The 10,854-nt window shown below is 39.3% G+C and overlaps 1 protein-coding gene and 1 long non-coding RNA gene across 2 annotated transcripts in view; both read left to right on the top strand.

Moving 5' to 3' along the window:
* Window positions 1–4,711, top strand: part of NUP133 (nucleoporin 133) — a 31,685-nt gene extending 26,974 nt beyond the window's left edge. The window contains exons 24-26 of the mRNA XM_010707018.3: window positions 1,212–1,276; window positions 3,311–3,399; window positions 4,439–4,711. Of these exons, the coding sequence (XP_010705320.1) occupies window positions 1,212–1,276; window positions 3,311–3,399; window positions 4,439–4,575 (291 nt within the window). The 3' untranslated portion in view covers window positions 4,576–4,711. The remainder of the gene's footprint in view (window positions 1–1,211; window positions 1,277–3,310; window positions 3,400–4,438) is intronic.
* A 5,907-nt stretch (window positions 4,712–10,618) lies between these two features.
* Window positions 10,619–10,854, top strand: part of LOC109366017 — a 9,203-nt gene continuing 8,967 nt past the window's right edge. Inside the window, exon 1 of the long non-coding RNA XR_004158874.1 lies at window positions 10,619–10,806. This is a non-coding gene — a long non-coding RNA (uncharacterized LOC109366017). The remainder of the gene's footprint in view (window positions 10,807–10,854) is intronic.

Below are 10,854 nucleotides of genomic sequence, written 5' to 3'. Positions count from 1 at the left end.
GTTGATTCCCCTCCTGTTTGTAGGCTCCCTTTAGGTACTGAAAGGCTGCAATGAGGTCACCCCGCAGCCTTCTTTCCTCCAGGCTGAATAAGCCCAGCTCCCTCAGCCTGTCCTTGTAAGGGAGGTGCTCCGGTCCCCCAGTCATCTTTGTGGCTCTCCTCTGGACCCTCTCCAACAGCTCTCTGTCCCTCCGGTACTGGAGGCTCCAGACCTGGACACAGTACTCCAAATGGGGCCTCACAAGAGCAGAGTAGAGGGGGACAATCGCCTCCCTGTCCCTGCTGGCCCCCCCTCTTCTGATGGAGCCCAGGATACCACTTGCTTTCTGAGCTGCAAGAGCACACTGATGGCTCATTTTAAGCTTTTCATCCATCAAGACCTCCAGGTCCTTCTCTGCAGGGCTGCTCTCAAGAGCTGCTCCTTCCAGTCTGTATGGATGCCTGGGATTCCTCTGGCCCAAGAGCAAAGCTTTGCACTTTGCTGTGTTGAACCTCACCTGGGCCCACCTTTCAAGCCTGTTGAGGTCTCTCTGAATGGCATCCCTTCCTTCCACCATCATCAGCAAACTTGCTGAGGGTGCACTTGATTCTGTCATTGATAAAGATGTTAAAGAGCACACTAAAAAGTAAATAAATTACCTTACATACCTTTATAAAAGTATTTAAGATTTAGTTTAGGAAGCAATATAGAAGGTAGCTCATTTTTTTCTGAAGACTGGTTATGTCTCAAGAAATGCACAACCTCTGAAGGGAGAGATTGCTCCACCAGCTGCTAATCCTTAAATCTGTGCTGGATCACTATACTAGGAATTCATAACATTATGTGTCCTAACATAAATGCTGATACATGTCAGCTTGCTCAGTCTCACCAAGTAAAGAACCTTGAGTTCAGTCACCTGAATGTTAAAATTGCCTGGAATATGCTGTTCTACAAATTGGCAGATGTTTGTGTGCTTTAAATTATACTCTTTTTCAAACTGAGATAGTTGGTCTTTTGGGGATGTAGAAAGTTGAATTGTGTCTTCAAATGGAAATGAAGTCTTCAGTGGTTCAACAGTACCATCAACTCATTTGTTTAAAGAGGATATTGTTTTTAACTGCTCAGATCTTGAAGACTACTTATCCGGTGTAACCTGTGTCACAAGAGTGATTTTTATTTTTCAAATAACAAATTTTAAAATTACCTGTCTTTTCTCCTTATGTAATATGTAGGAAGAGGAGGTGGATGTAAATGATCTTAAACTTAAAATTCTCTGCATGGCTCTCCGAAGAGATGGGTAAGTGCAGCATGAATAAAAGTCAGTAGGAGTACCTGTGATGTAGCTATTCCAGAATTAAACAATAGTGTACTGTTATTCTTCAGCTCATCAAAAAGATTGACTTTCTTAGCATAAGGTTAGTAAAGTATGAAGAATGTGTGTGAAACTCCCATAAAAGAATAATCTGTAATACCTCATTATCTTTGCTCGCTGGCAACCTGCTATTCATTTTCAGCACCAGAGAAAGAGCAGTGTAGCCATACAGCTTTCATTCTTAAACACTTTACTAAGGTAAAAACAGTGATCAATGCTGAAACTTTTTTCCATTCGAAGCATCACAAGATGAAGCTTTTTAAGAGCAGTATGTGCAGTGATCGTTTCTATAAACTTCTCTTTCATTTGTTTTTTACCATAGAACCACTTCAACTTTTTTAATTTTTTTAATTAAGTCTTGTTTTTTGGTTATTAAGTCTTTTTTTTTTAATGGCTTTTTTTTTTTATTAAGCTGAAATTTTAACTGTAAGAGATCAAAACCCTAGATACTGCTTGGAAGAGCCACTCTTATGGGTCTTCAACACTGAATACAGGCTGAATCCAATTGGTCAGAAAAGTCTTTTCATCAAGCAGTGCTACTGTTGAGTAACTCAGATGACATTGTTTCCTTTCTTATTAATCTCCAGAAGTTACTCAGCTTTACTAACTCATGTCCATGTTCTAAAAAGACCTCAGAAAGGAAAGACACAGTGTACTTTCCAAATGCATCGTGCTATTTGTGATGAAAAAGTTTAATAAGCACTATTTGGATTCACGTTTGTGCACAGGGTAGATTCCAAAGGACAGTGGTCTGCAGAAAATAAATTCCTAGCTGCATGACTTATTGCCACATATGACACAAATATACGCAGAAAAAGTTTCACGGTATTTTTTTCTTCCTTTTCTATTAGTTGAAAGATGGAAGAATCTAGAACTCCAAAATGGCACCAGTCTAGAAATAGATTTGCATCCTGCCTACCCTGGGCCAAAAACAGTTTTGTACACAATATTTGGGCCATTCAAATTATATGACAAGATTTTGCCCCGTTCACTAGCAAACCATGTACAATTAGAAACCACTTTGTCCTTAATTGTGTTTTGAAAACTTGATCTCCCAGCTGATTTTCCAATCCAGCAAGGCTCACAAAGGCTTACAAAGAGGACAGTTTTAACAGAGGTGGTGTTAGTTTTCTTCAGTGCGTGGAATAAAATATCTGATGTATTACAGTTACCTACCTGTTTTCTACTGCCACAACAACAAATGGTAGTAAGTTTCTTGGATGGAATAGAGAGCCTTGCTGAACATGCTTCTGATGTTCTGGTAGGGCTTTCAATGTCTTTCCTTTGTACAGAGGAGAAGGAAGCCACCACCAAGCCGTTTGTCTTCCTTCCCTCCTTTCCTTAGTCTCTTCCTAGTAGTTAACCATGAAGGTCTGCAAGTTTTGGAATCAAACTGATGTTCAGGATAAAACCATCATTTCATTGAGGATGTGGCAGTAGGAGCTTTTGAGAGCCAGGTCCAGATCTGAAAGTATCTTAAAATAACGTTTCCTTGGAAAAAACAGTTTGAAGCTTTTTTATCACAGATGAGTCTTGCGTTCATAAGTCTTTCACATTTAATCACCAAAGAAACTCAGCTTGTATTTTTGTGTGTGCTGTTACAAGCCTGCAGCTTGTACTGTACAGTTTTTCCTCCTTTTTTTCTCATTTAAAAAAAAAAACATATTGGCAAATTGCTGCTCTTGCTGTATCTTACCAAAAGTTAAATCCCTGCTTTGATCTCAATCGTTAGTTATTGAGAATAGGCAATTCTAGTCTTGATGCACGCTCTTGGAATAATGTCATAATGGTTAAGGAAACCTCTTGCTCTGAGCTGTAACCATACACACAATGCTTGTGTGTGAACATATATTATCACCTTTGATCATTTATCAGATTTCCTGTGTTTTTTTTTTGTTTTGTTTTCATTTAATTTTCATTGCTGCAATTCTCTTCGCAAATTATTCTTTCACTTTGCAGATGGACCAGTTCAGATGGTAAAGATGATCCAATAGAAGCATCTAAAGATAGTATATTTGTGAAAATACTGCAAAAGCTATTGAAAGAAGGTAAGTTGAACGTAAATGTGAACTTGAAATGCAGTTTATTCTAAAAACTGCTTAAAACTAATATGTAGTAGCTATTTAGAGTAACTAGTGTGTATTTAGAATAATAAAAACCTCCATATGCATTCCACTAGATAATTACAATTATATGGGAATTAATTCTCTATGAATGTCAAGAAGATGAAAGAGATGAGCTGATTTCTTAGTTACAATCTCAATATCCTCAAATTATTGGCTCAGTTGGGCGCCTGTCGGATTTTAATGGTTTCTTGTTGCACAGCAAAGCATGTCTGCTGCAAATAAATGCGTCTCTTCTGTAAGAAAAAGGATTGTTAGTATTTAATCATCTGTCACTGTGAAGAGCGTAAACTAAAACTCAAATATTTTACATTTTGTTTTTCCCCCAAAATGCAAAATCAGAATGGACACCATCACCACTCTCTCAAAGCTAAAACTGACTGTGGGAAGCTGTGGTCATCGAAGTTACAGTTTTTAATAGGTTATGCCTGGGAGGATAGGGAATAAGGAGCTTAAAGTGTAAAATAAAATAAAACAAAAATTATTGCTGCTACATATGAACACTTTCCAGAGTTAAGAAGGCACTACATGAGAAATATGAAAAATAAATTCTTCAGAACAGGTCTGGCTTTGTGTGTTCAGTCTGTCACTTTCTTCCCTTTTTGTAAGATTTTCACAGTGCAGACTGAAACATTGCAACTGATAATGCCAGTATTGGTTGTGTGACTGATATCTCCTTTGTAAAATGCAATGTTAATACTTAGGTTTCATATGAAAGTGTTTTAGGTTTAATAATAAATTCAATGAGGAAGTCATTGGGAAGCTCTCTTTGGGCAGGAAGTATATTAGACTTAGTTTTACAGGATGCTTATGTTTTACTGTATTTCTTAATATGCATAATAGAATTATGATTAGATTGTCTGAATTCCAAGAAAATGCAGAAATGGGTGCTTGCTTAAAATGATCTAAAATGCTAATGCAAAGTACTGTTATCAGTTCTGTAACGAAAGGTTTTGTATTGTAGGAGTTCAGTTAAGTGAATATTTACCGGACGTGAAGGACTTTCTGCAAGCAAATGAACTCGGCTCCTTGAGATACAACGCTTACTTTGAATTTGTGTTAAAAGCAAACTATGAACTCTATGTTCACGGACAAACATAATGATTTTTTTTCTAAAGTACTGTTGAATTCATGTATACTTTTTTTTTTTTTACAGTCTGTTGGTTTTTTTTGTTTTTTGTTTGCTAAAACTTTGTAGTAAAGTCTATAAAGAGTAATATACTTGTTCACTGTCTTAGTTTCAGCCGGAGTGGAATTGTTCTTTTCATAGTGTCTGGTATGCTCATGTACCCAAGAGTAGTGCCATTGTAGAACATCACAATAATCAGCAGGTGGAGCGGGCTGCTAAGATGGAAGTGACTCAGGTAGATTTGGACTGGCAAAATGAGGGTGAATTATTTCTAGCTCAGTGGGCCCATGACACCTCAGGCCATCAAGGAAGAGATGCAACTTATATTCAAGCTCACCTCTCAATCTATGGGCACTATTGCACAGGTTATCCATGAGTGTGCAACACGCGCTGCAATTAAGCAGTGGATAAAACCTCTCTGGTATGGAGAACAACAGCTGAAATATAATCCACTTGCCAGGGCATCCCATATTTATATCACATTCCCACAAACTCACCAGGGCAAGCACCATGTGCTTGCAAAGGTGGAAGCTGGATGGCTGGAAACAGATCGTGTGCTCCATGCTACTGTTCAAAATTTGATCCTTGGTTTTAAAAATCAAGTCTTACTGGCATGGCACCCTAAAAAGACTTGAGTTGGATAATGGGACTAACTTCTGAAACAATCTCATAACCATCAGGGCCAAAGAGCATGACAGTAAGTGTATCATATCCCCTATCATACACCAGTCTCTGGAAAAATTGAATGATACAGTAGAGTGTTAAACACTATATTGGGAATAATGGTTCTGGGACATTCAAACATTGGGACACATATTTGGCAAAAGCCATGCAATTAGTCAACACTTGGGGATCTGCCAGTCAAGCTGGTCCTGCCCAATGAAACCTCGTACGCACTGTAGAAGGGGATAAAGTGCTGGTAGTGTATATAAGGAACATGCTGGGTAAGACGGTCTGTTATTCCAGCCTTGGGCAAAGGCAAGCCTATTTGTGGGATTGCTTCTGCTCAAGGACCTGGGTGCACATGGTGGGTAATGTGGAAGGATGGGGATGTCTACGATTTGATGCTGGATGAGAACAGCCAGTAGTTTAAATTGATAATGTTAAATGACTACATAATACTGATTGTCATCGTGATTATGGTCGTTACATCTCTTGTTAAAACTATTACAGTAAGAACTACTCAGGTTAAAGAAGAACGAACTTCAGTGGAACCAGAACTAGCTTCTGCATACAGTAACCCAACAATGTGAATCATCCCTTCTGCACTGAAGAACTGCACTGACAGATGCAGCCCAAAATTGTGAACTAAATGAATACCATGAACAATTTACATGAATGACCAATAGGTCATGGGAATACTGTATGTGTATATATATCAAAAAGCAAGATAGGTCATGGTAGTTAATTAGGATGTGTAGAAATTATGGGACCTGAACATGATGTAAATGATATAGAGTAAGGGGTGTCTTAGTTTCATTTGGGACAGAATTGTTTTCTTTGTAGTGTCTGGTATGATGCTATGTTTTGGTTCTAGGAGAAAGACAATGTTGATAACACATCAGTGTTTATAGTTGCTGCTAAGCAGTGTTGTAGAGTCAAGCCCGTTCTCAGCAAAGGGCCCAAGGAGCTGAGAGGGAACAGAATTAGAACAGCTGACTCAAACTGGCCAAAGGGATGTTCCATGCTAGATGACATCAAGCAGAATGAGTTTTGAAGGGGGTGAGAGTTCATCTCTCACTCTTCCACTCCTCAGGGGCTAGCTGGGCATCAGTTTGGGGATGGTGAGCAATTGCTTGTTCATCACTTGTTAAATACATTATACACATATATATACATCCAGTCATAACTATTATTCTTTTCCTTTTTTCTGTCCTAGAAAATAGTTTTATCTCAACCCTTGAGTGTTTGGGGTTTGTTTTTTTTTTTTGGGTCTTTTTTTTAATTCTTTCCTCTATCCCAGTGGGAAGTGGGGGAATGAGTGAATAACTGTGTGGTGCTCAGCCACCTGCCAGGTTAAACCACAGCAGTCTTAAATTTATAAACATTGACACGTCGGTCAGGGGAGTCAGAAGTGTGTTTTCAGGTAAAAGAAAAAATAAGGTTTTCATTTTCCATGCAATAAGGTTTTCATTCTCCATGCATTTTGTAAACTCTCTGTTTTGTTGTATGTTTTCTTTACTGAGACCTGCCTGATAGTCAGAAAGTTGCAAAGACACACAGGGTGAAATGTGGGACCCTCTGAAGAAAGTAGAAACCCTTGCTCTCACTTCATGGGGTCTGTGATTTCAGTTCAGATAACACTGAACGGCATTAATGCTTGATGACTATATTTTGCTTAAGAAACACATAGTTCTGTAGAAGAACTTTTCTACCAACACTTCTCATGTATTCTGCATTGTGTACACTGTCTGCTGCAGAAACTAATTTCAGTTTTACAGTAACGATTGCTGTAAGGATAGCTGGCTTGTCACTGGTTGTTCAGCTTGTCACCAAACACTGTTGTCATTCAGATTCCTCTGGCCCAGAAATACACCATTCTTTCAGTTCATCCTGATTTTATATTTTACAACACTAAGCTTACTTTTTCAAAATGCTCTTAACTGACATTTTATTCATCTAATGTTCATAAAAATTACTTCTAGATTTCTAGAATGCATCTTAAAAATGAGATTAAGGAGCTCACCATGCAGGCATTCACGGTAACTGCTTGAATCGAGGCTAACCAGAAACCTTGAGAGCAGTTAATGAAAGTGAGTGTCCATATGATCTTCCTTACTTGATGACTTGCTCTTTAATAGTTGATGTTGCGGCTAATTTTTAACCCTTCTGTCTCAATTAGTTATCTCTAACATAGGAATAAAAAATTCATTTATTTTTTTATTAATTATTTTGATTGGTAGCAGATTTTAAACTTTAAAGTTTACTTAAACTTAAACTTTAAGTTAAATGTTGCTTTAGTCTGATAGGTTTGCACCTTACTTTTGCAAGTATCTCAACAGCCAGAAAATGAATGCAGAGCGAGTTGCATGCCCTTATGTTTTACTTGTCTGGCGAGTTGCCTGCTGCAACAACTTGATCCAACAGCTGAGAAGGTCAGAAGTTAAATTGGTTGAAGAGAATCCAGTTTCTAGTTTTAAAAGCACAGCTCCCCTTCCGCTCTTTCCCCTCCTCCCTGTACTAATACAGTAAGCTGGGCTGAGAGTCTGAACATGTTTGGAAGAATAGCTTTATCTAGAGAGGTTCTAACTAATATGGGAAAGAAATGCATTAACAACTCATCTTCTCAGATTGTTCTAGGAAGTAGACTTTGCTCTCCTGCAGTCCTTCATGGCTGATAACAAAGTGTGGGTATAAATCTGAGCTGTGGTTTCAAAGCAGTCAGTCATTTAAAACATTAGAAGAATTGCACCTGCTTGTTTAAATATTGCTTTAAGGGTGGTTTCATGTAATTGATAAACGTCACGCTTTAAGAGAAAGGGCATAATCTAACAGATGACTGTCACTCTGTGCTGAAATGTGTTCTACATAAACTTTTACTGGGCATGTTTTGCAAGAAAAGGAATCTCTGTAAATGACCATCCACAGTGAAATACTTCAGAGATACCCTTCTTAGACTGTCTGTAGTCTGTTAGGACTGACAGGATAAGCCAAGGAAAGCTTTTTCTAGCTGTACACACTTCTGCTCATCCACTGCTGTCTGCTTCAATGCGCCTGGTGTCTTTGCTGAGATGTGTTTATTCCGGTTGGCGTAAAGGCATTCTCCAGGTTCTCAGGAAACGATCAGCCATGTAGTCTTTACAATTAATGTTTTATTCTGCTGCTGGGTTAGGAGGCATTTGGCATTTGTACAATGCATTTCATCTGACTATTGCCAAAACAGAAGGCTACAGGCAATGAGTTTACTTAAATATAACCTCATTAAAATAACTTCCATGCCTAAACTGAAGTTAAGTGTTCTCCTACAAGGAATGTTAAGTCGTTTCACTATTGCATTAGGAAACTTGAAAAGCTGGGGATTTGGGGCTATCCCTCCGTTTCATTATGTAATAAGCTGTTCTTTTACAGCACTCTTGTCTCAGGTTACTGTACAGCAGGATGCCTTCGTTTATCACTGTCCATCAAAGGTCATGCAAGAGCTCCAAATTACTTTCAAGTGCAACAGAACCAGAAATAAAGTTGGGTCTCAAAACATTCAGGTTTTGATAAAAACAGCTTAGGGAGTATGGGCAGCTCCTGAACAAAACTGCACTTTATATTGCTTCTTAAAGTATTACTTTTTCATTAACTGAAAATACATGCAGCACAAAATGTCCACACTTCTGTCCTCTGCTGTCATAGGAGCAGCAGTTTATCAGTTGTCATTTGTGGTAAATTTCTAAAGTTACTTACTGTAGATAGTGGTTTTCTCTGTGTTCTCTTTTGGAAACTAAATTCAAATGTTTCCTGACTTACAGCCAAAATCAAATTGAGTTAAATATCTGACCTACCTGTGGAAAATCATCTTTTATGCAAAACTAGAAGACTTTCACACCAAGCACTTTGCTGTAAACTTTATTTGGGCTTCCAGAAAATCAAAAGAAATTAGGGGAAGAGTGGGTTTAGGCTTGTGTCGTGTTTCATTGAAGGACCATTAAAAATGTTTACATCTCAGAAGTGTTAATGTTTTAGGCGGGATTTCTGTTATAAACATAATTTGATTTCAGACCAAAGCCCATTCAATGCAAGTGACCATATTTTGGAACCCGTGTTACAGTTCTGTAAATAGATTCGATAGTCGCAGTTCTCTTAGGTGCTTTTCTGGCTTCCAATTTTTCAAGTCCCAGTTGCAGATGGCAGAACTGAAGCATAACACAAGAAGTTGAAAAATAGTGTGAGAGAAAAGCATCTGTTATCCCCATGTACTTCGGTACAATAATGTGACAAGAAATGAAAACATATAGCTGAAAGAAATAGGGAGCAGACAGAGGTGAAGAGGAATGCTGTCAAGACAGAGGATGCAAAAGCTGAAAAGAAAAGTTGTTTGCTTCTCTTATTGCCACTTCTTGTTCTGCATGGCAGTGGAGGAAATGCCTTTACTTTCAGGAGACTCCTCACAACATGAATGCTTAACTCTTCCTTTTACCTCTTCTTCCTCTTCCTCTCTTGACTCCATGTTAAAGTTTAGAAGTACTTCCCTTGACCAGCTGTATCATTAGAAAACGTCTTGAAGGCTAATTTACATGGACTCGTGGAAGGCTGCAAACCTGCTTGTGTTACCTCCTCAGTTCTTCTGACGTGATCAGAATTTCTGTATAAAATCTTCCACATGTGCCACATGGAACCTGCTAAAACACCCATAGCTGCCGGAGATGGACAGCTTCTCTTCACTTGCACAGTACCTTTGCTTAATCAGAGATGGTTTCTCTGTGAGACTGCCCTTCTTTTTAAGAGGCTGAGCTGCTGTGCTGGATAGGGGATGCTGTGATGATGTGCTGTACCCAGCAGAGCTCAGCAGGCCAGAAACAGGGATGTGGTAAGGGCACCAGCATTCATGGCCATGTCAGGCATCTGGGACCTGAGTCACCTGCATCTGTACCTTCCCTGCTTTGCCTTCAAACATTTCTCTGTGATTATCATATACCTTTATTTTCCATTTTAAAAATAGCACCCAGGAAAAAAATACATGACAACTCAGAATGCAAAGCTGTGACTTTGGAGCTGTTTTATCTGCGTAAGAGGAGGCTGAGGGGAGACCATATTGCTCTCCTCAAAAATCTGAAGGGAGATTGCACTGAGAGCAGGGTTGGTCTCTTCTCACTGGTGACAAGTGACAGGATGAGTGTAAATGGCTTCAAGGTGCACCAGCGGAGGTTTAGTTGGAAAAACTTCTGTATAGAATGGAATAGACTCCCCAGGGAGGTGGTTGAGTCACCATCTCTGAATATGTTTAAAAACCATTTAGATGTGGTGCTCAGAAACATGATTTAGCAGAGGGTTGTTAGTTAGGATAGTATGGTTAGGTTGTGGTTGGACTTGATGATCCTGAAGATCTTTTCCAACCTGAGCAATTCTACGACTCCATGATTCTATGATTCTAGGCGGGCTGCAACCACGTCCCACAGGACGGCACATAGCCACAGCTCAGCCTCTAACGTGCTGCCCTTCCAGCTCCCCATCTCCTGCCTGGCACAGCCCGTACCTGGCCGCACGCTCCCTCACAGGTGAGGTTCGGAGGCTCAGTCCCTGTAAGGAGCCCCACGGCCGGTCGC

The sequence above is a fragment of the Meleagris gallopavo genome, chromosome 2 (assembly GCF_000146605.3).
Source record: "Meleagris gallopavo isolate NT-WF06-2002-E0010 breed Aviagen turkey brand Nicholas breeding stock chromosome 2, Turkey_5.1, whole genome shotgun sequence".
NCBI lineage: Eukaryota > Metazoa > Chordata > Aves > Galliformes > Phasianidae > Meleagris > Meleagris gallopavo.
Note: the sequence above shows the minus strand (reverse complement) of the source record. Positions and strands in the feature narration are given on the sequence as shown.